The sequence below is a fragment of the Nannospalax galili genome, unplaced genomic scaffold (genome assembly GCF_000622305.1).
Source record: "Nannospalax galili isolate Female #2095 unplaced genomic scaffold, S.galili_v1.0 scaffold2085, whole genome shotgun sequence".
Lineage (NCBI taxonomy): Eukaryota > Metazoa > Chordata > Mammalia > Rodentia > Spalacidae > Nannospalax > Nannospalax galili.
The window spans coordinates 164,547-188,473 of NW_008353877.1; the positions used below are offsets into that span (position 1 = coordinate 164,547).

The following is a 23,927-nucleotide window of genomic DNA, read 5'->3' on the forward strand; positions in this document are numbered from 1 at the left end:
ATGCAGCTATGAGATAGGACCCGAGAAGGCAGGGGAAGGCAGGGGAGGGAGGACCAGGAGAGGGGAGAACTCTGCCTTCATCTCCCAGCTGAGAACCCTTCCCCCTAAACTAAGAGTGTGGCACACTGAGAAGCTGACTAGACTCACCTGCACCCCACTGACTGGGAGGTAACCTGACATCCTGGGTGCTGCTGGGACTCAGCCCAGAATTCTTCCAAGTGACAGCCCAACTTCATCTTGTCTACAGCCCCATGGAAGGGACTAAGCCAGAGCTGCCAGCTCAGTTGATTCCCTGTTCTCCACCCCTGGAAACTGGGGGAGACAACCTGTATTTATTGTTTGAAAGTTACTGAATTCTGGGATAAATCATTACACAGCAATAGAAGGCAGAAACATTCTTGGCTACCCTGAGTGCATCTCTAAGTTGTGGCTTTTGGACATTCTCCCCTAATCTAACCTTTGGAATCTCTCACCTGGATGATGGGCATCACCCCTGTATGCCCTTCCCAGCCACTGAGACTTCATACTGGGCTCCTGACCTTGGTTATTTCCTTGCCTTGACAGAGGTCAGGCATCCAAGGCTATGGAGGGACAGTAAGGACAGAAAGGGAGCTCATTGGCTCCTCCTTCAGGAAGCAGAATTGGGGAGGGGGGAAGGAGCTTGGCAGAGCATACCTTCAGAGGACTCCAAGCAATGTGAGCTGGGTAGTGAGATTATTGGGAGATGTCCACATTGACCCATACTGCCCAACACACAATTGCAAGCTTACTTTAAATTTCATGAGAGTTTTTTTGTGGTTTGTTTTCATAACTTGATTGCAATGTTTTCCCGTCTGTGCTTCCTGGGTAACAATGTTGTATCGAATTTTAAAAAACTGGACATGCTGGTGGGAGTTTTCGGCTTTACCATCGTACAAACTTGATTCCCATTGGGTAGAATCTTTGGAACTTTGGGTTTTGATCTTTTCTAGTGAACTTTGGACTTTGATTTTTTCTAATGATGTTCAGTAAGGATACTCTCTCATGATGCCGCAGGCAGCAGCTATGTGATCCCAGGGTTGCGGTCATACAGAGCCTCCAGCTTCCTGAGCTTCTGAGATTCTGTACATTTTTCACTTACACAATTTCAAACTTGAAATGATGTGCCTGGATGTCACCCTGTGACACATGTCACACATCAAGCCATACCTATTTCCGTTTCCTCCTTTCTGAGAGGATCATGTCTTTGCTATTGTTAGATGGAAGTGAGTGGAAGTGTAGGATCCACTTTGAGAAATGTAGTCTACACAAGCAGCTCTGGGACACTGGCTGTTGACCAAGAGTTTGCAAGTTCACTAAGCAATCTTCCACTGGCCCACTGAGGGGTCCTCCCTTTGCGGAGGGCCCTCACATTGCTTCTCTCCTGTAATTTCATTTCTTTCGTTTGCCTTCCCTTAAAGTCCATCAGAATAAATACCAAGCTGAGTGCAGACGCTTGGTGCTGAAAGGATGGGAGCAATTAATGGCTGATGGTGCTGGCCATGTGCCCTGGCCTGTTCAAGCTCTGAACTGTCCACGGGGATCCAAAGCGACAGGCTGGAGTGTGGGTAGAGCACTGGACTGGGAGTCTTCCATCGGTTGATTATTTGTTTAACCAGGAGCAGGGTGTGACATTCTGAGGGGCAATTTTATTTGTTCTACATATTTATAATACAACTTTCATGACCACTCTGACTCACAGATACCCCAAGCCGCTAAAGGCTTTGATTCTTTCTCACTTTTTTGGAGGGGAGGGGTTTAAGACAGGGTCTCCCTGTAGCGCCAGCTGACCTGGAACTCACTATGTAGATCAAGCTGGCCTCCATCTTTCCCACCTTTAAGCAGCACACAGAACTTCACAGCTTATGAAGCCATTTCACAGCATTTCCTTGAGTCTAGAATCCAGCCTGTGAGTTATTCACTCTTTGTCTCCATTTCTCAAGTGACAAGACTGGGACTCAAGGGAAGCTAGGTGGCCATATGTGTGTGACAAATGGAGAACTGGGCCTTGTCAGTGCTTGCCCTGAGGTGGGTGCATCGAGCTGCACTGCCTGCCAGGAGGGGTTCCTGGGCATGAATTCCGTTTTGTCTACCACACCTGGAGGGCAGGCTACACAGCTATGGGACCTACCTACGGCTAGAAAGGCCTCAGGATGCAGAGCTGAGCCGTGGTGGCAAAAGCCATCAGCTAGTCCCCAATCTTTCATCAAAACAGAGGCCAAAACCACAGCTGGGGCTGAAGCTCAGTGGTGTGTTTACCTAGCGTGTGCAAGGTCTGGGTTCATCACCAGAAACAACAATTAGACAGCTGGGTGAGGCTCATGGGAGGTGGCAGCTTCTCAGGAAGTATTTTGAGCATCCAGAAGCGCGCACAAGGGAATAAACACCCGGACTGTTAGTTGGACTCTGCAGCCCTTTGCATCTTGCTCCCCCTGTTCTCTCTCACAGAAATGAAGCATGGCGGCTTCTGCTGGTGCCTTTGTTCCTCCTCCTTGGTGGTGGCTTCCCAGTGGCCAGTGACATTTAGAGACAAATTGTTCAAAACATGTTGATATATGCTTTAGAAGGATCTGCTGGCTGTTGGAAAAAGATGGGCTTTCTTATTGGGGAAAAATATACATAACATCAAATTTTCCCATCTCCATCTGGAAGTGCAGCGTGTGTGTATGTGGTTATGTAACTGTCATGTTGCCTGTCCCCATTAAGCATCAACTCCTAGTGCTCTCCCACCCCCACCCCCTGGTAATCATTGCTCCACTTTCTGTCTAGGAATTTGACTGCTCCAGGTACCTCATATAATTGAAATTGTACAGTATTTGTCATTTTTGTGTCTGCCTCTTTGTCCATGTAGTATATAGCAAAACCTTAACCTTTTTAAAGGCTGAATAGTATGCCACTGAATGTGTGTGCCACAATGTGCTTATGTAGCCATCCATCAACAGACATTGGGTTGTTTGCACTTTTTGGCTTATTGTGAATATTTCATATGAACATGGGGGCTATGGATGGAATGTAAAATGTCCCCAACAGGCTCATGTGCTTGAATACTTAGTTCCCAGTTCATGGTGCCCTTTAGAGAGGTTGTAGAACCTTGAGGTAGGACCTAATTGTAGGAAGTGGCTCACTAGGGGTCAGGTCTTCAGGGTTATAACCTCACCTGGTTCTGGCCTGAGCTCTCTCTGCTTCCTGATCTGCTGAGGTGTGAAGAATCCTTACCATACACTGCACTGCCATGAACTCCTCCAGGCTTTCCTGCCATGATGGACTGAGCCCTCTTAGACTGAGAGCCAGCATGAACCCTTCCTCCCTTCTGTCATACACTTTGTCACAGTAACAGAAAGTAATTAATACAATGAGTGGGCAGCATCTGCTGAAGGCCCTGTTGCTGTTTCTTGTGGGAATATTCCCAGGACAGTACTGTTGGAGCAGATGGGAATCAACACTGGGTTTTCTGGGGCACCACCACTCTGTTTTCCACTGCACACTCCCACGGGCAGTCCCTGGGGGTCCCATATGTTCCCACCCTCATAGGCACGTGTTGCTTTCTGAATCTGACAGTGGCCATCCCACAAGGTGAGCAAGATGTGCTTTGCACAATCACCTTCTCTTAAAGAGGAAGACACAAAGGTTCAGACAGGAGAAGGTCACACCCAGGGAATGAGGTCACAAGCAAGTCAGAGACAGGACAGGACCCTGAAGCTCCATCCCCTGGCCCTCGTTCCTTCTCCTCAGCCCCATGGTGTGGGGTCCATTTCTGCATGTCAGGGAGGGGTGCACAGTCATGGCTGCCAGCCAGATATACACTTCAAGTTGGTTCTGTTTGATCCTAACTTAAAAAAAAAAAAAAAGAACATAGTATCAACACTGGAAAATTGGAGAATTTTATACTGTAAAAGCCTAGAATTCTGATTTCTCTCTGGAAAAGCATCCTGGGTCTGTTTCCAGCACAGTTAAGGAGTAGCAGTGGCTGTCTTTACAGGGCCATATGGTCTCCAGGGTGTACAGTCCCAGCTGCTGCCCTGATGCCCTTCCACACCAGCTGGCATGAGGACACTGGAGTTGGCCAGCCTCTGCCTTGCAGGCGCACACACGGGGGCCACAGTCTGCATCTGCTCTGTGTTGCTCTCTGGGGGTCTTGGCTGAGTCTTTGCCATAACATAAAGTCATATTGCAAGGATGTAATGCAAAATAGAAACGAAAGCATAAGTGATGGCCTGAGCTGGGGTGAGCAAGTGACAGGCACGCTTACCAGAGCCTCTCCTCATCCTGTCTCTCGAAGGAAGTCCACAAGCAGGCTGAGCAGCCCCACCCTGCCTGGCCTCCCATTGCAGTGTCAGCTGCAGGAAGGGACTCTCCTTTTGGGCTCTTGGTGTCACAGAGAAAATTGCCAACCCCTCTGATAGGGCCCTTCCTGGTGGCAGCCCACCCATGCTCTGTTTTGTTCCCACAGGTGAGGAATGACCTGACTGGGGTTCTGTATGGTGAGGACATTGAGATCTCAGATACAGAGAGCTTCTCCAATGATCCCTGCACCAGCGTCAAAAAACTGAAGGTAGGTTTGGCCCAGCGATGAGCCCGGGATCCCCACACACCCTCCCTGTGGCTGCCCCAAGTTCAGTGTGGGCCTCAGGTTCATTCTACATTTCTGCATCTCAGACCTCAGAGAAGCAACCAGGAGTTGGCCTCTCTGAGCTTCCAGCCTCTTGCTGTCTGTTCCTGACAGCAACTACCAGGCTCAGTGCATCTTGAATTTCTGTGGTGATTTCACCTGTCAGTCACCTGAGTAGCACAGAGGGTGTCTGCTGATGTCATCTCTGTTGTGAAGGGCTGAGACCCAAGAGCTCTCTGACCCATTACAAAGCATTGCTGCTGGGGCTGAGAGGCCCCTCTCCTGACCCCACAGGGACCCCTCTCCTGACCCCATAGGGATAGTCACTCTAGGGACAGAGGGAGACAGTTAGAGGTTCCCCCAACTGTAAATAAGTCTCTACTTTCTACTTGTTCACTTCTACAAACTCTTCAACCTGTCAAGTGCTGCCCTCTCCTCCTGGGCTCCTGGATGCCATCAGAGCCACCCATGTTCTCAGGTTGCTCATGGCATGGCCAAAAAAGATGGTGACCTTTCAGTGGAAACAGGGGATCTTGACCTAAAAGGCAGGAGAAGTGCCTCACATCACAAGGGGAGGGAGCAGATCAGGTTCCAAGGAAGAGAGCACTGGACTGAGGCCGAGCTGAATGCTCAGGATCCCAGGCTACAGGGAAAGAGGGCACTAGATCCGAGGGCAGCAGGCATGCTCTGCTGTGGGGCCAGCAGGGATTCCAGAGTTTATAGCATCAAGGGAGGGATATATTGAGGCTGGAAACAGAGCTCTAATCCAGGTCCCAGAAGCCTTGAATGCCGAGCCAAGAAGCTTGATGTTCTCCCAAGGGCAGAGGGGAGCAGCTGGAAGTTTGTACAGAGGCAGTCAGAGCTCTGGACTTTTTTCTTTCTCTTCCATTCTCTTGTGGCCACAGGTAAAGCTGTTGGCATAGAGACCCCACATGCCAACTGCTGGTATCTTTTCTCAGTTGGGTGGGTCCAAGGTTCCACTAGAAACATCAGGTGGCAGTTCTTAGCCATTAGTTACAAGCCTTTTGGTTAATAGATGGGGGTCTAGAGCCTAGCATTGGGGAGCCAGGGGAGCCACACACCAGTTGCTCTTCGTCTCCAAACTAGACAGGCTGTGGGTCGCACATCAGTTCTGGGAGCCTCTGCAGATAAGGAACATCAGCTGGTGGCAGCCTAGCTCTCCCCCCATGGTGTCAAGGGCTGTGCTGGTGGAGGGTTTAGTCAGGCTGTGTGGAGCCTGGAGGACTCAGGCTGGTAGCTGGTGGTGGAGGTGAAGGCTGTGCTGGCATTGTCCTACCACATACAGAGCAGGTACTTGAAATAGCTTCTGTCCTCTGAGGCCCAGCTGAGTTCTAAAGGCTTTGAGTTGAAAGGCTTTGTGTGCGGAGCCAAGGTGCCAAGATCAGGGTTGGAATAGGTCGCTCTCTTCATCAACTAAGTTCAACCAGACAAGTGACTGGAACAGTGACAAAAACAGCAGCTGAAATAGCTGGCCTTTCCAGCCACTGACCCAAGCTGGTCACTGACCCAGGGCTAACCACTGACCCAGGGCTGGCCACCAACCCAGCCTGGTCACTTACCTGGGGCTGGCCACTGACTCGGAGCCTGCCCTGTACACCCTTGCCCATCATGTTCTCAGGGCTTCCCAAAGTCCTCCAGCAGAAGAATTTTAGAACCATTTCACAGATAGGGACATGAGGATCAAAGTGGTTGGGTAAACCCCCAAGACACATAAGGGAAGCAAAGAACTGGAATTGTACCCCAGGTTCAGTGGTGCCCCTGCCCAACTGTGTCCAGCTGTCTGTACTGCCAGGGTTTGGAGAAAGGAGTCCGGCATTGCATAGCTCAGAGATAGGCCGGGGACAGAATGTGCTGGCTGTTGGCAGATGATTCCCTCTGTGTTGGGGGTGCCTCCCATACACCTGTGTGGCCCCTTCCTGGGCCTTCTTGCAGTCTTGGCTTAGCCTTTCCTGCTGCAGTCGCTAAAGTCATTGAGCCTCCAGTTTCCACTTCTTTTTTTCCTACCCATTTCCATTTCATGGATCAACGTCTGTATTTGTTTCCTGAGGCTGTTGCCATCAAGTAGCACAGATGAGGTGGCTTACCAGCAATGTGTCATTCTCTCCCAGTTCTAGAGGCTGAGGTGTGGGCAGTGCTGAGCCTTTTCCAGGACTCTGGGGCCCTTCCTCACCTATCCCTCAGCCTCTGGTGTCAACAGTCTGGGAATGCCCTTGCTTGCAGCTGTGGAGCTCCAGCTCTGCCCCATGCCTCACGTGATAGCTCTCCTCTTTTCTCTTCACACTGATTTCTTTTTTTTTTTTTTTTTTTTTTTTTTTTCATCTTTTTGAGACAGGGTCTCCTTGTAACCTCAGCTGGCCTGGAACTCACTATGTAGACCAGGCTGGCCTCGAACTCACAAAGATCCACCTGCCTCTGTCTCCCAAGTACTGGGATTAAAGGTGTGTGCCACCATGCCGGCCTTGATTTCTTTTTTAAATTATTTACTTATTTTTATTTTATGTGCATGAATATTTTGCCTGCATGTATGTAAGTGCACCATGTGTGTAATACCTGTGGAAGCCAGGATGGTGTATCAGATCTCCTAGAACTGGAGTTATGGATGGTTGTTACTCACCATGTGGATGTGGTGAACCGAACCCTGGTCCTCTGCAAAAGCATCCAGTGCTCTTAATTGCTAAACCATATCACCAGCCCTGCGCACCAACTTATTAGAACACTTGTGCTGGGTTAAAGGTCAACCCAATTCCAGCATAGCCACATCCTAGCTAAAAACATTTGCTATGACCCTGTTTTCACACCAGGCTATGTTCCAAGATGATGGGGTTAGGCTTTTAACATATCTTTAGGGGAACATAACCCACTATAACATTAGACTGTTTTGTTTTTTATTTAATATTTTATTTATTATTTTCATTTCATGTGTATGAGTGTATTGGCTGCATGTATGTGAATGCACCTGTGTGATGCAATGCCTCAGAGATCAGAAGAGGGCTTTGGATTCTCCTGGAACTGGAGTTAAGGATGGTTTGTAGCTGCCATGTGGGTGCTAGGAATCGAACCCAGGCCCTCTGCAAGAGCAGTCAGTGCTCTTAACCGCTGAGCCATCTCTCCAACCCTATTTTTTAAAAGCTTTTATTATTTTTATTTTATGTGTATGAACATATTGCCTGCATGCCTGTAAGCGCACCTGTGTCATGCAGTGCCCACAGAGGTCAGAAGAGAGTGTCAAGATTCCCCTGGAACTGGAGTTACGAAAGGTTGTTAGCTGCCATGTGGGTGCTGGGAATTGAACCCTGCAAGAGCAGTCAGTGCTCTTAACTGCTGAGCCAACTCTCCGGCCTGACATATTGTCTGTTTTATTTCCTTGTTTTAGCACTCCCATTAAAATGCTTGTTCTAAAAGGCCGGGTGTGGTGGCACATGCCTTTAATCCCAGCACTTGGGAGGTGGAGGCAGGCGGATCTCTGTGAGTTCAAGGCCACCCTGGTCTTCATAGTGAGTTCCAGACAGCTGGGGCTACAGGGAGACCCTGTCTCTAAAAGACAAAAAAAAAAAGCTTGTTCTTGGAAGCAGCGAACTCTGGCTGTATCCACATTGGTCTCATTGCCTATCATCTAGAACCAAACCTAATTGGCTCACTAAGCCATATGGGTGAATGAAGTCCTAAATCTAGACAGCAAAGCCAACAGAGGAAACACGGAGAAAATACTCAGAATAGCGAGCAGGCAGTTAGTAAGTTCTGGACCGCCTCTGTCTCATTGTGGGCAAGGTGGAAGACACAGAAGACAAGGAGGAAGAAATTAGTGTCAGACAGCAGGACAGGACCCTGCACTGGAGGCAGCAGAGAGCAGGCCCAGGGCTAAGGGAGACCAAAATCAATAGTGTAGAGGACGAACTCCAGACACTGCTCTTCCAGAATTCAGGGGAAATGACCGATGTGATCAATCCCACCGGAGAAAAGATGACGGTGTGAGACTGGAGACGGGAGCTCCTGAAAGGAAACCAGGACACACAAAGCTAAAACCAAAATAGACACTCAGTAGCAACAGCATGCAGAGCAGAATCTGGGCTCCAGTACATTCTGCAGTAAGGAAACAGGGACATCTGAGGAAAGGGGACTTGGGGAGAGAGTTGGTTGGTGAAGTGTTTGCTACACAAGCATAAGGACCTGAGCTCCATCCCCAGAACCCACATAAAAAGCCAGGCATGGTGGCATGCACTTGTAATCCCAGTGCTGGGAGGCAGATTGATGGGTCCCTAGGACTCAGTGGCCAGCCAGCCTTGTCTAATCAGTTAGCTCCAGGTTCAGTGAGAGTCCCCATCTCTAAAAACAGGGTAGACAGCACCTGAGGAGAAACGCCACTCAAGGTTGTCCTCAGACCTCCACACACATGTGCACCCTTGCACACACACACACACACACACACACACACACACACACAATAGGCACACACAAGGAAATGGCTGGGTCTACAAGGCAGGAAGGAGGGAAGGTGACCCTGGAGTGCCCTGTGGTTTCTGAGGAAGTGCTCAGAACAGTACCACAGCTGCTGAAGGAAGTCGGGGAAGCACCAGAGCCCCCAGAGAGCTCCCAGTGATCTGCACTGGAACATTGCAGTAATCCAGTGAAAACAGAGTTGGGATGTACCCCAAAGTATAAAATAGACATCGACAAGCCTGTTACACAGCATGAGGACCCAAGTTCAATCCCCAGCACGCATGTAAAAATAAAGATATGGTAGCACTCTCTGTGGAGCTGACTGGCTAACCAGTCCAACCTAATCAGCGAGCCCCAGGTTCCAGTGACAGACCCAAAAAAGAAGATGAGGCTAGAGAGATGGTTGAGCAGTTAAGAGCACATACTGTTCTTGCAGAGGACCTAAGTTCCATCCCCAGCACCTACAGCAGGCAGCTCACAACTACCTGTAATTCCAACTCCAGGGGATCCAACACCTCTGGGTTCCATGGGTACCTGCACTCGTGCATGCAGAGAAAGAGACAGAGACAGAGAGGGAGACAGAGAGAGAGGACTAAAATAAAATAATAGTTTTGGGGCCCTCTCTCCAAGATGATCTAAAAATGAAGAAACAATGGTTGTGCCAAAAAGGGCTGCAGCCACATGCAGCCAATTTGCTGCATGAACTGTGCCCTGTGAGTGCCCAGGGAACACGGCAGAGGCCGCTGCTCCTAGTGGCATTTCCAAAGTAAAAGTCCTGACCTTTGTGTGTTTCCCGAGCTCTGTGTCAAGCCACAGTACCACATGAGCTGTGGCACTAACAGCAAGGTGGTCAGGAATTGACTTGTGAAGCCTGGGAGAACTGAATTTCTTCTTTTAAACCTGCTGATGCTGCCGCATGACCTCCGCTAGAGCCCATGTAAAGAGATGGCTTCATAAAGACAGAAGAAAAGCCATCGCACCAAATCCAAATAAAACAAAATGGAAATTACACTTCAAAAATAAATAAAATTAAAAAATAGATCTTAATTTTAAAGTCTGGCATGGTGGCACATATCTTTAAGGCCAGCACTCAGAAGGCAGAGGCAGCGGATCTCTGAGTTCGAGTTCCTCCTGGTCTACATAATGAGTTCCAACAACAAAATAGAATAAACCAAAGGTAGATGAATTCTTAGGAATGACACTGGAGGTTGACCTCTGACCTCTACACTCACGTGCACACATATGCGTGTTCACCCCCACACACATGCACATACCCAGACATACACGCAATAGGAAACAAACCTGGATCACGTGAAATTGCCAGTATTTGACCATTGTTGAGCTACAAACTCCACAGTTAATACAGACATGTGAAATTGGACTAACTGGTCTCTGAATCCTAGCCATGTTGGAGTAAAGACAGAGTATCTAGACACATTTTGGTAAATGTTTTAATGTCTAAACTTAAGGAGAAATCTCACAAATACTTAGGCCAAAGGGGGACCAAAATGCCAAACTTCCCACAAGGGCCCTGTGGTGGTTTGAATGAGAATGTCCCCCATAGGCTCCAAGTATTTGAATACTTGGCCTCTAGTTGGTGATGCTGTTTGTAGAGGTTTAGAAGTGTAGCCTTCCTAGAGGAAGCATGTCACGGGGTTGGGGGTGGACTATCAGGGTGCATATCCTTGCCCTGCTTTGAGTTTGTCTGTTTCTGGTGCCTGCTTGAAGATGTGAATGCTTGGTTCTCTGTTCTGGCCATGCCTCCCCTGCCGTGATGGACCCTTGTCTCCCTGGAACCATAAGCCTGATAAAGCCTTCTTTCTATAAGTTTTTTTGATCGCTTGATCGTGGTGTTTTATTACAGCAATGGAAAAGTGATTAATACAGGCCTCAAATCCAGTTTACCTCTGGTCTCTCTACAGCCTGAAATTCCAGAGTTAATGGTGTAACTAAACACACCGTGCTATGTGACTCTCACACGATGTACCAACCATGTGCCCTTCTGAAAGTTGATCCTGAGAGTGAGAGTGCAATCTATATAAAAATGACCATGGGGCGGGGGGTTATACAAGGAATCTTGGGGATAAAGGGAAAGAAGAAGCTCAAGAGAGGTGGGACCATATAAGCAGGGTATAGTATAGCATCTCCATAATATTATTAAGGGAGAAATGGGAAAAATAGGGTCACTTTAAATGGGGAAACCATGGTGAAAGGGTGAGACAATGTGAGAGATAAATAATGCCTAGCTAGTTTAAAAAAAAAAAACAAAAAAACAGAGGAAATCATATTAGTCCAACAACCTACTGACAAAGTATACATACAACTAGCTCAAGGAACATAATATATGTCTAATCAAGGTTTATCTGAGAACCTTTGGTCTTTGCCCAAGCTTTATCTACATAGCACATGGTAATTAAAAGTACCAGACTGGTGGAACTAACCTTCTTGGATGTTTAACAGGAATACTTTGAGGCCTATACTAATTTGGTCAGAGGGACTTAAAGGACAGTTTTTGCTCCTTGCCCTCCAAGGTCAGCTAAGTTCCAGGGGACTATGGAGCATCTCTCAAAAATGTCCTGTAGCTGTGGTGAGTCACCTGTCCTCTTGATCAAGGAGGTCATGGAGACCGCACCAGATGGACTTGAACCAGTGTCCAATCTACAAAGAGGAGGGTCAACACAGAGGAAACATTTCCCCCATGCTTCCAAGTGAAACCAGCCATGGTCGAGCAGGACCTTTGACTTATCTTCACATAGATGGCACTGGTAAAAGAAAGGAGCTAGGGGATCCTCCCAAGCCCACGTGATCACTGAGGAACAGATCTTCAAACGGCCTTAAGAGTAAAAATAAATTGGTTTATCTGGGCCAACTCTATGGTCTTAAACACCCAAAAGGAAAGTATAACCAAAGATTAAAGGGATCAATATAATTCTTTAAGAGTCCATATGTATAGCTAAAGGCTACATAACAAGAAACAATGCCAGACAGGAGATACCTTACTTTGAGTTGCTGGTCAGGGTGGCCCAAGAGATTCCCAGACAGTAATCCAGCATAGAACTGGGAAAATGAACATCAGACCCCAATCTTATCTAAAGGAATATTGGTAACTGATTGCTGCTAGATGAGGAAGAGCTGATCTTCCTTAAAAAAAGGAAATCTAGATGGGCTGAGTAGACACAGCAGATGAAATAGCACTGGGGAATGGCTGGGGGCACTGACAACACAGTGGACAGTAAACAAGGATTACAGACTATATGCGCTCCAGTATGGGGGTGGGCTATGGGAGGGTGCCATTTGGGATGAGGGTATATAGATGAATAAGATTGTTTGGGATGTTCTGTATGAAATACACACACAAAATCAATAACTAAAAAAAAATGAGTTATATTTGAAAAAAAAAATGGCCAAACAGGAACCACAGAACCTGGGGAAATAATTGTTATAAACATATATGTGGATTGAAAAGTTCCTTCACTTTCACATAGAATGCAGAAACGGGCACTGCAACAACAGTAACAGATATGAAAATCCAGATTGCACTCATTGGGCCTAAGAAATAGGTGAGTTTTAAAAAATGGGCTCTGGATTCCTAATCTCAACTAGAAGAACTAAAAGAGATTATTTCATAATCAGAGAGGAGGCTGGGGTGAGTCAGTGGGGGAACGCTTGGCTCACTTGTAGAAGGCCCCATCCTCAAGACTGCCAAGAATCCAGAGCTATAAATAGAGAAATACAAGCTAACCCTTTCCCGAAGGATGTTCTGACTTGGTGGTAAATAGAACTTGAAGCTGCTGGAACGTAAACGGTAACAGCAAAGAAAATCCGGTCCATGTATCCAAACAGAAAGAAAACAAACCAAAAACCAGATCTCTGCAGATGAAACAATGATTCTGACCAGAATTCCGAGTGTGCCAACCTTACCGTTAAAACTCTGGCACTTCCAGGTTATCATTTTTGTTTACCTCTGTTGTTGCTTGGTTTGGTTTTTTGAGACTGAATCCTCTTTTGTTATTGTCATAAGATGTTCACAACTAGCATTCACATTTTCAAAAATGTATTTTACTGATTATTTTTGTTTTGTGTGTATGAGTGTATTGCCTGCATGTATGTGAGTGCACCCGTGTCATGCAATGCCGCCGAGGTCAGAAGAGGGCTTCAGAGTCCCCTGGAACTGGAGTTAAAGATGGTTTGTAGCTGCCATGTGGGTGCTGGGAATTGAACCTGGGTCCTCTGCAAGGGCAGTCAGTGCTCTTAACCACTGAGCCGTCTCTCCAGCCCCAAGCACCCACATTTTAATCATTAAGTGCGCGTGTCAGCAGCACTCAGTGCTTTCTCAGTGCTCTGTGAGCCTCCCATGATGCACCTGCACACTTTTTCCTAACCCCCCAAACAAAAACAGCATAGGCTTTTGAATCAAGCACACCTGGGGTTGCCTCCTATCCCTGTCTCAGTGAGCACCACACACCAAGAAGGCTCATGTAACCAACCACAAAAGGTGAGCATTCATGAGACTGGAGAATCAATGTTTAGTGTTATGACAGAACCACCCCCCCCCCAAAATAACCCACCAAAACTAAGCAAGGAAGTTGTGGGACTCAAGACAAAATTCCATGGAATGTCCCATCTTGGAATGAATATCTTCTTCAAATGTATTTTTTGTTTGATGCCTATGAGTATTTTGCCTGCATGTATGTAAGTGCATCCATGCATGCAACACCCACAGAGGCCAGAAGACTCCTCGGAACTGAACTTAAGTATGGTTGTAGGCCACTATGTAGATTCTGGGAACTGAACACAGGTCCTCGGCAAGAGCTGCCTGTGCTACTAACTGCTGAGCCATCTCTCTAGCCCTTAATGAGCATCTTAAACTAATCATGAAGGGCCCTGTCAAAGGCAGGCTGTGGGATGTTAAGCAAAGCCAAGAGACTGTGAACACTGTGGGAGCAACCACTATACAAAGTTGTCAGTGGTGGGAGCATTGTGCCTGTGCTCCTCCCAGGAAAGCAGGGCTGCCCGTTTTCTGCCTCTCATCTCATCACAGTCTGTCCTGTGTCCTCAGCATACACTTCTACTTCAATGCCCATGACAAACACTGTCCAGGATGGGCATTGTGCCCACAGATTTATTCCCTTAATCCTCACAGTCACTGTATAATAGCAGTTAGTAAATGATGGCCTACAGGCCAAATCTGACCACCATTCAATTTTATAAATAAAGTTTTATTGGAACACATTCATTCACCACATTGCTTTTGGCTGCTTTTGCACTGCAGCAGCAGAACAGAATAATCGGCACAGAGAGTAATTGCCTATGAAACCTAAAGTACTTACTACCTGGCCCTTTACAGGAAATGTTTGCAGCTGCCTGCCCTATAGGCAGGTGCTATTATTACCCCCATTTTACAAGTAGGGAAACTGAAGCTAAAGGAAGTTAACACATGCCCAAGGCCATGCGGTCAGCTGGCTGAGGTTGCAGCACAGTGGTGAGGCTGTGATGAGACCACAGGAGGACACTTGTCCATCATGGCCTGAGCTAAGCTTCATGCCCACTCACTCCTCAGTAGCTAGAGATTCTTCAGTAGGCTCTGGGTGTTCCAGGGGGTTGGTCATGTACAAAGATTTAAAGACAACCTCTCCCTTCTAAGCCATTCTCAGCAACAAAGCAGGAGGGAGATGTCTTTGTGACTTACAGCAGTGGAGGGGGGAAGGGAGGGACCCCAGAGCCAGCAAGGCCCAGGCTGAGCAGAAAGCCCTGGTATTCACCTTTAAATACCTGCACAATGGTTGCACTCCAGTGAAGCACCATGGGGACTCCAACCTGTAGCCCTCAGGGCCACATGCAACCCAGATTAGCTATGAATGGGGTCTAACACAAAATTGTAAACTTACTTTTAAAAGTATATGAGATTTTTTTTTTGTACTTGATTGTGAGATTCTTGAGTGTAAACTGTAGGTAACAAAAAGCTAGGCATGCCTGCTAGAGCCAGGCTCCGACTCTAAGAGAATGGAACCTGTGGTCTTCTGCAGCATTTACTACTACAGCTGTGCAAAAAACAAAACAAAAACAAAACAAAAAAAAACCCTGACTCCTTAGCATCCATTTTAAAGCCAAGAGTAAACCAAACTGCTGCGAATTCTCTCATAACTATGCTCTCAAGCAAGGGACTGGCTCATTCTTTTATTGAAACAGTCTATCTAGCATGAAATGGGGAAGTAAAAGTTGGGCCCCTTATCTGAGGATTATGTCCCTTCTGACCCCTGCTGACCTAGACTGCCACACACGTACAGCCATAAACAGACTGTCAACTGACTGCATCTATTGCTTGCAACACAAATGGGATAATCTCCATATCTTCATTGTAGCACTTTTGATATTCCCCATGCACATACATGCATACATACATACATACACACATACATACATACATACATACTCCAGATCCAGGGCAGGGAAGGGCATGAGGCATTAATATGTTTAGGTTACAGGAGGATCTCAAAGCTTAGTGACCTTGTCTACATTATAAACAAGCTAAGATAAGATTAACTTTTTGGTTATAAGGTTAGGTAAAAGTCATTTGTCCAGAGTGGTGTGTCCATATTGTAAAAGTCATTACCACCTTCTTTTTTTTTTTTGAAAAAATAGCCCAATACTGGTGAGCATTCCTGGCAGAAAGGAACTGATGTTGACCAGGAAGCTACCAGCTGCCCAGCAACGGTAGAGAAAGTCCTCGGGCCCACCAGAGAGGGGATAGCAGGAGAGTGGTCTCAAGCGGGGAGATAGGAGGAGGACCCACCAGAAGGCATATTCTTTTCCTGTGACTACTAGGACAAGGCTGGGTGGCTATAGGCAATACAGATGTGTCTCACTATCCTGGAGGCCAGAAGTCCCACACAGGTCCTGGAAGGCTAAAATGGAGGTGTCCTTGGGGCTGGGTCCTTCAGGTATTGAGAGGAGAACCCATTGTCTTTCCCCCAACCTCCTGAGGCAGCCTCCTGACTAATGGCCTCTTCCTCTGTCCCTATTCAGAGCCACCAGTTGTCACTTTGCCTGTCTCTTCCACACATAAGCACCCTTGTGATAACACTGTGCCCACCCAGATCATCCAAGAAATCCTCCCCATTTCAGACCAGCTGCCTTAGCCTCACCCAAAGCATGAGCCCCTAGCCATGGGGCATCATATTCCCACAGACCCTAGGAATGGGACATGTATGTCTGTGGGAGGCCTCCATGATATACGTAACTTCCAGGTGACTCCCCCCAGCCTCTGTTCCATGGAAGGATCCCGGGATTGGGTGCTCCTTTGTCCCCTTTTCCCCAGTTAACCACCCACATACACATTCAAGCCAGAAGCCCAAGGCGACCTCTGGAAACAGTTTTACCCAGACTCCAGGGTGCACAAGACTCTGGAAACAGTTTTACCCAGCCCCCAGGATGCACAAGTAACAGAGTAACCATGGAGCATTGGCCCTGAGGCCAGTTTTGCTCAGAGACAAGAAGAAAAACATTATTTTTATCTGAAGCTAGATATATTATTGGAATGCTAAATATACACAAATTAAAGAATGTCACATGTTGCTGGTGGGCAGCTGTGGGCTGTCCCCTCTCTACTCTCTTTCTGGAGTATGTGGACACATTTCCTGCTTCTGTGCCTTCAGGGGCATGTCTGCTGGAGGTCGGGGAATAAATTTTGATTAAACAAGAGAGTATTCATTCTGGGATGACCAGCCCAAGACTTTGGAATAGGTCCCTGTGGGCCCTGCCAGGCTGCTTCATCAGGCCAGCCCCTAGTAAGCTTGTTGGCTCACGTCACCTCTCAGAGTGATACATGGGCTTGTGTTTTTGCCAGCCCCATGGTACAAGGGAGGAGGCATATAGGGAAGTCCAGATGACTCAGAGATCACTGCTGGGGCAACCTTGATTTCCCTCTTGGGACCTCGCACTCCAGAAGCAGGAAGGCTAGTGGGCTGTGCCGGGGGGGGGGGTTCGTGGTACACTCCTGCCTCTTTCGTGACTGTAGACAAACATCTCACCATCTACCTGACTTCTCCATAAGCGGCTCTTCAGATTGGATGCTGAACTCTGCACTGCAGCCCAGGCCAAGATGAGGTTCTCTTCCTCAGCCCGGTGAACTGTAGGCAGAGGAAGTGGACAGCCCTGAGGCTCTGAGCCTTGCAAACCTACAATACAGGCCTGTGCCACACTTCCCACCTGTGTGCCCTGGAGTCCTGGGTTAAAGTTCTTTGGAAGTAAGCCTGGGATTTGTGTGAACATGATTGACAGAGGGCATGCCCTTGGGAGAATGCTAGAAGCAGGATGAGCAGAGGGGGTTAGTCCAGAGGGCCAGCAGACACCCCACAGAGCCACTCTGAAGTCTTCTCCCCATGGTCAGTTGGTAGGTACTGTCTGAGGGTCTGTGTAGTGTGACCTCCCCCGTCAGCTGAAGGCACTTTCTAGAGATGAGACAAAGGGTAGAGCTGTTGACAGCCATGCTCACTGCATCTTGGGGTCCAGAGGGACCCCAGCTTCCAATGCTGAATTCTTCAAGCCTGGGTTTGCTCAAGGAGAGCATGACCATGGCGTCCCTCCCAGGTCAGGGCTGAGATGCCATTCACCAGCCTGATGGAGCGTGGGGATTCTTCCTGTGTTAGGGTCCTTGTAAACTGGGGTTATACTAGTTCTGGGAATTGTGTGGTCCAGGAGGGAGGGAGGGAGGGAGGGAGAGAGGGAGGAAAAGAGAGAGAACGAGAATACGCACATACACATGATATTCAGGTCCGTGTATGCACCCTGGAGACAAACGGGTTCTAGACAAGAAATGAGAGGGAAACAAGAGAGAAGAAAGGACATTTACCCAGGCCTAGGACAAGCCTGGGCTCCTACCCAGATGCCTCTGCCTCATACCCCAACCCTTTGTGGGAATTCTGAGAGTGGGAGTCTTGGGTGGGACTCGACAGCCCCTCCCTAGCTCCTGCCTCCACCCTTGGCTGTTTCCTTCCAGGCTGTACTTCCCTGGGGCAATGGTCTCCTACGGTGTAAATGCAGGCCTCTATATAAGCATTAAACCCAAGTCCATCTGGGAAGTGGCTATTTGGTTATTTGTCCTGCCTCATCCATTTTCACTCTGAGAGGCCCCTGCAGAGCTATGTTCATGAAAGGTCAGGATTTTCTAGTTGCCACCCTCTGCCACAGGAGGTAGAGATCACCTGCCCTGCTACTCTGGTCTACAGGGCCACTCTTGATTCTTCCTCCCTATGCCCAGTATGTATTTGCTTGTTTGTTTAGTTAGTTTTCAGCACTGGGGCTTGGACCTAGTGTTTCACATATGCTAGGCAAGTTCTAAGCTATAGGCTCTCATGACCCAGGTGGTCTTTGAACTTGTGAGCCTCCTGCTTTAGCTGAGATTACAGGACTGCTCCACCTGGCTCTGCTCTCAGTATTCTTTAAACTACCCCAGACCCTTTGACAAGGAGGATGAAGCTCTAGCCCAAGCAGGGAGGGGCCTTGGCCAGAGGTAGGGCCATTACCTATCTGAATTTTCTTTTTCTACCTTCTGGACTTTGAGAAAAAGTTTTGCGTTCTGGAAAGTGTCAAGCATGATTCTGGAACTTGTGTGGGTGTGGGGTTTATGTAGGAACTGTTGATACTGCCCAGACCCTCTCCTCATCCCCAGACCTTCCAGGGTGAGGAACCAGAACTGTTTTTCACACCCTCGGGATGCTTCCTCAAGTCCAGCGGTGCACATGTCCTGTTCCATCTGAGAAGTGGCAGGAATTCTTCACTTTCAAGGCAGCAACGCCCCCCCCGCCCCCCCCCCCCATACACAGCCCAGGACCAGATTCCCTCTCACTCTCTTCCCTGGATCCCAGGCTCCTCCCTGCTGGCTTGGGAAGAAGTTCCTCCCACTCTCTAGAAGCAAAGTGGGCAGGAATAGCTTCCTGCCTTGGGGCTTCCTGACTTCCAGCAGGGTCTTTCTCCAGGGCCCTCTGAGGGTCCCAGGACCATAGTGAGAGTCCAGCTCTTAGTGTTGTGCAGCTGACCTCCATGGAAAGCAACTCCCTGGACCCACGATTCCTCAGGCCCATCCAAACCTGACAGCCTGAGAGCCTAGAACCAAAAGGTCCTTGCAGTATAGTTGTCATGGCAACAAAGATACTAAACGGACCATGAGTAGCAGAGCTAATTGTTTATCTGTCAGCTGGTGGCCAGTCATGAAGATGTGGGTCCCTTGGTCTATTTGAGAAATGGACTTGTGAACCCAGTTGGTATCAGGTCCTAGCACTAGCAGGGTATCAGTACAGTGATGATCATGCCTGCCCACTACTGAGCAGCCGAGGGCCCACTGTGGGCTCTGGTACTGCCTCAGCATCCTTACCCTGTATCAGGCTTATCACTATATATCACTGGCCCTCTGCCAGCCGGGGGACCAGAGGGGAGTCACACTGCCCTGGGGTCAGGAGAAACAAATAAGTAAGTGTATTTGAGCCACAATGGAGGGATATACAGGTGCCCTTAGCCCAAAGGAGAGATGCCCACTAAGCTTAATGGGTCAGTAACATGGCTTCTCCAATCAGCTAAGCTGAGGGGTGAGTGACAGTTCCTCAGAAGAGTAAAGAGGAAAGAAGGACACTCATGATAGAAGCTTACAGAAAGGAGGGGACAGAAGGAAGAGGAGAAAGGGAGGCATGGATGGATGGATGGCCGGATGGATGGATGAGTAGATAGATGGATAGATGGGTATGTGGGTAGATGGATGGATAGGTTGGATAGATGGATGAACGGAGGAATGGGTGGATGGATGAATGGTATGGGTGGGTAGATGGATGGATGGATGGACAGATGAACACTGTTAGCAGTAAGCAATTCTAAAAGATTTCAACCTGCCAGCAGAATGATGCTGGCGCACACCTAGGAGCTGGTCCACAGAACGGAAGAGGCTTGGAACTTTTTATAGCACTGGAGAGTGGCGAAGACAAAGACTTGCCTTCTTCCAGCCTCTGCAAACGATCCTTTAAAGTCCTTTTCTGAGCGAGTGCGGGTTTTTTTTTTTCCCTCTTCCTTCCATTCCTGCCTGCAGATGAAGGCTGGTTTTAGCACAGGACCTTCTTTATTTTGCAAACGCACATGATGAGTAAGATGGCCTCCCGTCAGCATTTTCCAATTTTGAAAGATGCTAAAAACTGATCTTTGAAGGCATGCTTCCTGCTCTTCCCCATCAGAGGGCCTGAGGTCTCTGGAGGGAACAAAGGCCAGCAAGGAGGTGGCACCTCCTACAAAGCCACTGGGTGGGAGCAGGTGCCAGCTAGGGCCTGGCTGACCTCCTGATGGCAGGGCCCAGAAAGTAGCCAAGAGCTGCTACCCTGCTCCAAGGAGCCCTTGGGCAGGGGCTTGGTAAACATTTGTTGAGTGAATGAATGTGTTACATGGGCTTTGCTTTGCAGCACATACCTGTTAGCCACACTGAGCTAGCAAGTGCAGTCTCACGGTGGAGCTTGCAGGCCAAAATAAAGATGAACTGTGGGAGTTAGACTTGTGACTAGCCAGCACTTGCCAACTGCTTGCTGTGTGCCAGGGAATGTGTTAAGCACCTCACCAGGCTGTGAATTTGGAAGGCTTTGAGGGACCTACTGTCAAGAGGACAGAAAATTCCAGGATACTGTGAGGAGTGTGCTGGCTGTGGTTGGTCCCAGCTCCATCACCCTTCTCTGGCCTCAATTTCCCTATCAGTGAAGTGAGATAGAAGATTCAAGGTGGCCCCAAGTGCTTAGGAGAGGGAGCGGGGAGACTCCATGTATAGTCTTGCCCATGAAACTGGGAGGGGTACTGCAGATCAGCCCAGAGAGACATGGCCAGCCCTCAAGACACAGCACAGGGTAACTTCACCTCCCTCTGAGCTCTGAGCCAGAAGCTTGGGTGTGGCATTGTCCCCTGGCCCAGACTTGAGACTCACGTTACTCACCTGCACGTGTTCTTCTGCCCACAGGGGAACGACGTGAGGATCATCCTTGGCCAGTTTGACCAGAACATGGCGGCCAAAGTCTTCTGCTGTGTAAGTGGATCACCATGAGTCTCAGGTTCACCTAGCTTCACAAGCCCAAGTCAGACTTCCTGGAATCTGGAACCCTGTGTGCAGAGCACGACAGTCACAGGAGGAGCTGGTGATCTTCACCTCCTGGATGTGACCTGCTGTGCCAACCTTGGGGCTGTCCTGACCCTGTCAGCTCAGCAGATCAAGGGGTGCTGGGAGGGACAGGTCAGAGGTCCCACAGGGACTCAACTGGACACTGAAGTCACACTGTTCACTCTGTGCCCCTCACCCTTGGGTCCTCTAGCATTAGCCAGGTTATATACAGTGCCTGACAAAGTGTTTCTGTACCTTGCCTCACAACTGTTAGTAACCATACAAAGGAGCTGGGATAATCCACAGAGAGGGTCTTCTCTCAAGGGCCCTTGGCCACCATGTGGTGAGTGGAGGTGCTCTCCCCACAGCCCTGACTCCTGGTGTGATCTACACATCCTTTTGTAGATGATCAAGGCTCTACCCAGGAGCCTGGTCTGTCTCTGTCCCATTCCGGTGCTTTCCTTCCCCCTTCTCCACTCAGGTCAAGAGGAAGGTGCACTGTGAGGCAGCCCAGCTCTGTGAGTCAACGTCTGCCCAATCACCTTGACCTCTCTGACTAAGGTTATTCTTGGTCAGTCTCTACTGAGAGCCACAGATCTCTGCTCTCTTGTCCCTTTGTGTCAGTAACGTGGCTGAGGCTGTGAACAGCAGGCATATAGAAACTGTATGTATGTTGAATGTATGGGATGGCAGTCAGGATAGGAAGACCTTGTGGACCTGTGGAGATAGAGTAGCTGGGTGAACCTAGATGAGGTCCATGGTCCTGTCACCACAGGGTCTGGTGACAAAGGTCATCATGTGAACCTAGCTGCCAGCAGGTGAGGTGCCCTCAGACTGCATGTCCACACAGCTTCTTCACCAGCCAACACTGCAGAGTAAACACGTGGCACCCTGCTGTGCTCCTGAGCTGGGAGCTTCCACCCAATGGGAAAGTGGGAGCCAGCCAACTCAAGGCTTATTTATAGCCCAGGGCTGTGCTGGCTTGGCCAGGAAGGGCTGGAGGCTGGCTGCTTTGTCTCCTCCATCTTGGGACTGACTCTCCTTTGTCCCGGCATTCAGAGCCTATAGTGTCAGCTCTGCCAGCTGTGTGTCCTTAGGTAGAGCACTGTACGTTTCTGATCCCCTGTACCCATCCCACAGAGGAGGACTTTGCCTTCTGGAAAGTTCCTCACGGAGAAGCTCACAAGGGGCCATGTGGGCAGAGGGCTGCACACACAGTGGGCCTGGCTTTCTGCTCCCGCAGTCTAGCTCCTCCTGCCTCCTGCTCACCACCCTTGGTCCTGGTGAGCGCTGACAGGCTACTGGTGTCTGACCCAGCCGTGCATACCTTCTATACAAGTCTTTCTATAAACTGGGCCTTTAACATAGAAGAAGCTTCCAGAAAGAGGTTTTGTTTTACTAAAAGAAGGGAACTTCAACATGGCCCTTGGGTCTTGCTGCTTTTTCTCATCTGTGTGTTTGGGGAAACTTCTGAGCTGAGCCAGAATATCTCCATGTATACAGTGGAGGTGACAGCACACACCTCACAGGACTATTGGGAGAATCAAAGCCAGTACACACAGCTAGGTCCCTGCTGGGCAGTGTGCACAGCTCTCCTGCACATCGAGGGCGGGAGTCTGTCATCCCTGTGCTCCAGAGCATCACAAGTTCAAGACCAGTCTGAACTATACAGCGAGACCCTGTCTCAAAAACAAAACATTACCTGTTCTTGTAAACATTTCAGCAGATGATCCCATTTGTTGTAGAACAGTCTGTGATGCTGCTTTCGTTCAGCTGTGAATTTGTTACACTAGTGAAGGAGAGTTTGTGCTCACAACTTTGACTAGGGCACCATTATAATGGAATTGCTGGGAAAATGACCATGAGGTTGCATCATGAGAGGTATAGTGTGCAGAACGGGAGAGGTGAGAGTCCGATAACATCAGACTCCATAGGAGAGCTGTTGAAGGCTGTTAATGCCTGGTTAGCCTCCCAACTTTCACTGAACCAGTGAGTGGAAGCCACAGCCTGGCATCTGAGCTTACATGGAGGAACATACCCTCTAACTCATACCCACCCCACAGGATGCCCCACAGGGTGCCTCACACTGTGGGGTGGGCTTTCTCAAGTGACCAAGAAGTTAGCGCGTTACCTCCCAGAGTGGCACATGTAGCCCATCGCAGCGCCAAGGGCGTCTCCATCCCCACAGAGGCTGACATCCCTTCCAGGCATCTGGTCACTGACAGGAACGTGACCCGTACTGGGAGACTTTACCCTGAGCCCTTTGTGAAGAATAGGCCTCTCCTCCTAAGGAATTTCTGAGTGTGTTTAAACCTATGCAAAGTAGCTACAGTAAGAACTAAATGGCAAATAAAGATACATTAGAACATTCTGGAAGCTTCTAGGCTTCAATAGGCAAAAGACACCATGCATCTGAGGCCTTAAAGTTAGCATGCCAATTAGCTGGATATGGTGGCACACGCCTTTAATCGCAGCACTTGGGAGGTAGAAGCAGGTGGATCCCTGTGAGTTCAAGGCCAGCCTGGTCTACATAGTGAGTTCCACTATGTGAGTTCCACAGCTGGGGCTACATGGAGACCCTGTCTCAAAAAGACCAAAAAAACCAAAAAAAGTTAGCATGCCAAGATCCCAAGCCTGACTTTCTTCCCTGCTGTGTGACCTTAGGAAAGCTGCTTTCCCTCTCTGATTGTCAGTTTCTCCATCTTTAGAATGAGGATAAGCCTT

The 23,927-nt window shown here is 48.7% G+C and overlaps 1 protein-coding gene across 1 annotated transcript in view; it reads left to right on the forward strand.

The window, feature by feature from the left end:
- Gabbr2 (gamma-aminobutyric acid type B receptor subunit 2) overlaps positions 1-23,927 on the forward strand; it is a 296,026-nt gene that overhangs the window by 96,817 nt on the left and 175,282 nt on the right. The window contains exons 4-5 of the mRNA XM_008850966.1: positions 4,469-4,570; positions 21,066-21,131. Coding sequence (XP_008849188.1) covers positions 4,469-4,570; positions 21,066-21,131 — 168 coding nt within the window. The remainder of the gene's footprint in view (positions 1-4,468; positions 4,571-21,065; positions 21,132-23,927) is intronic.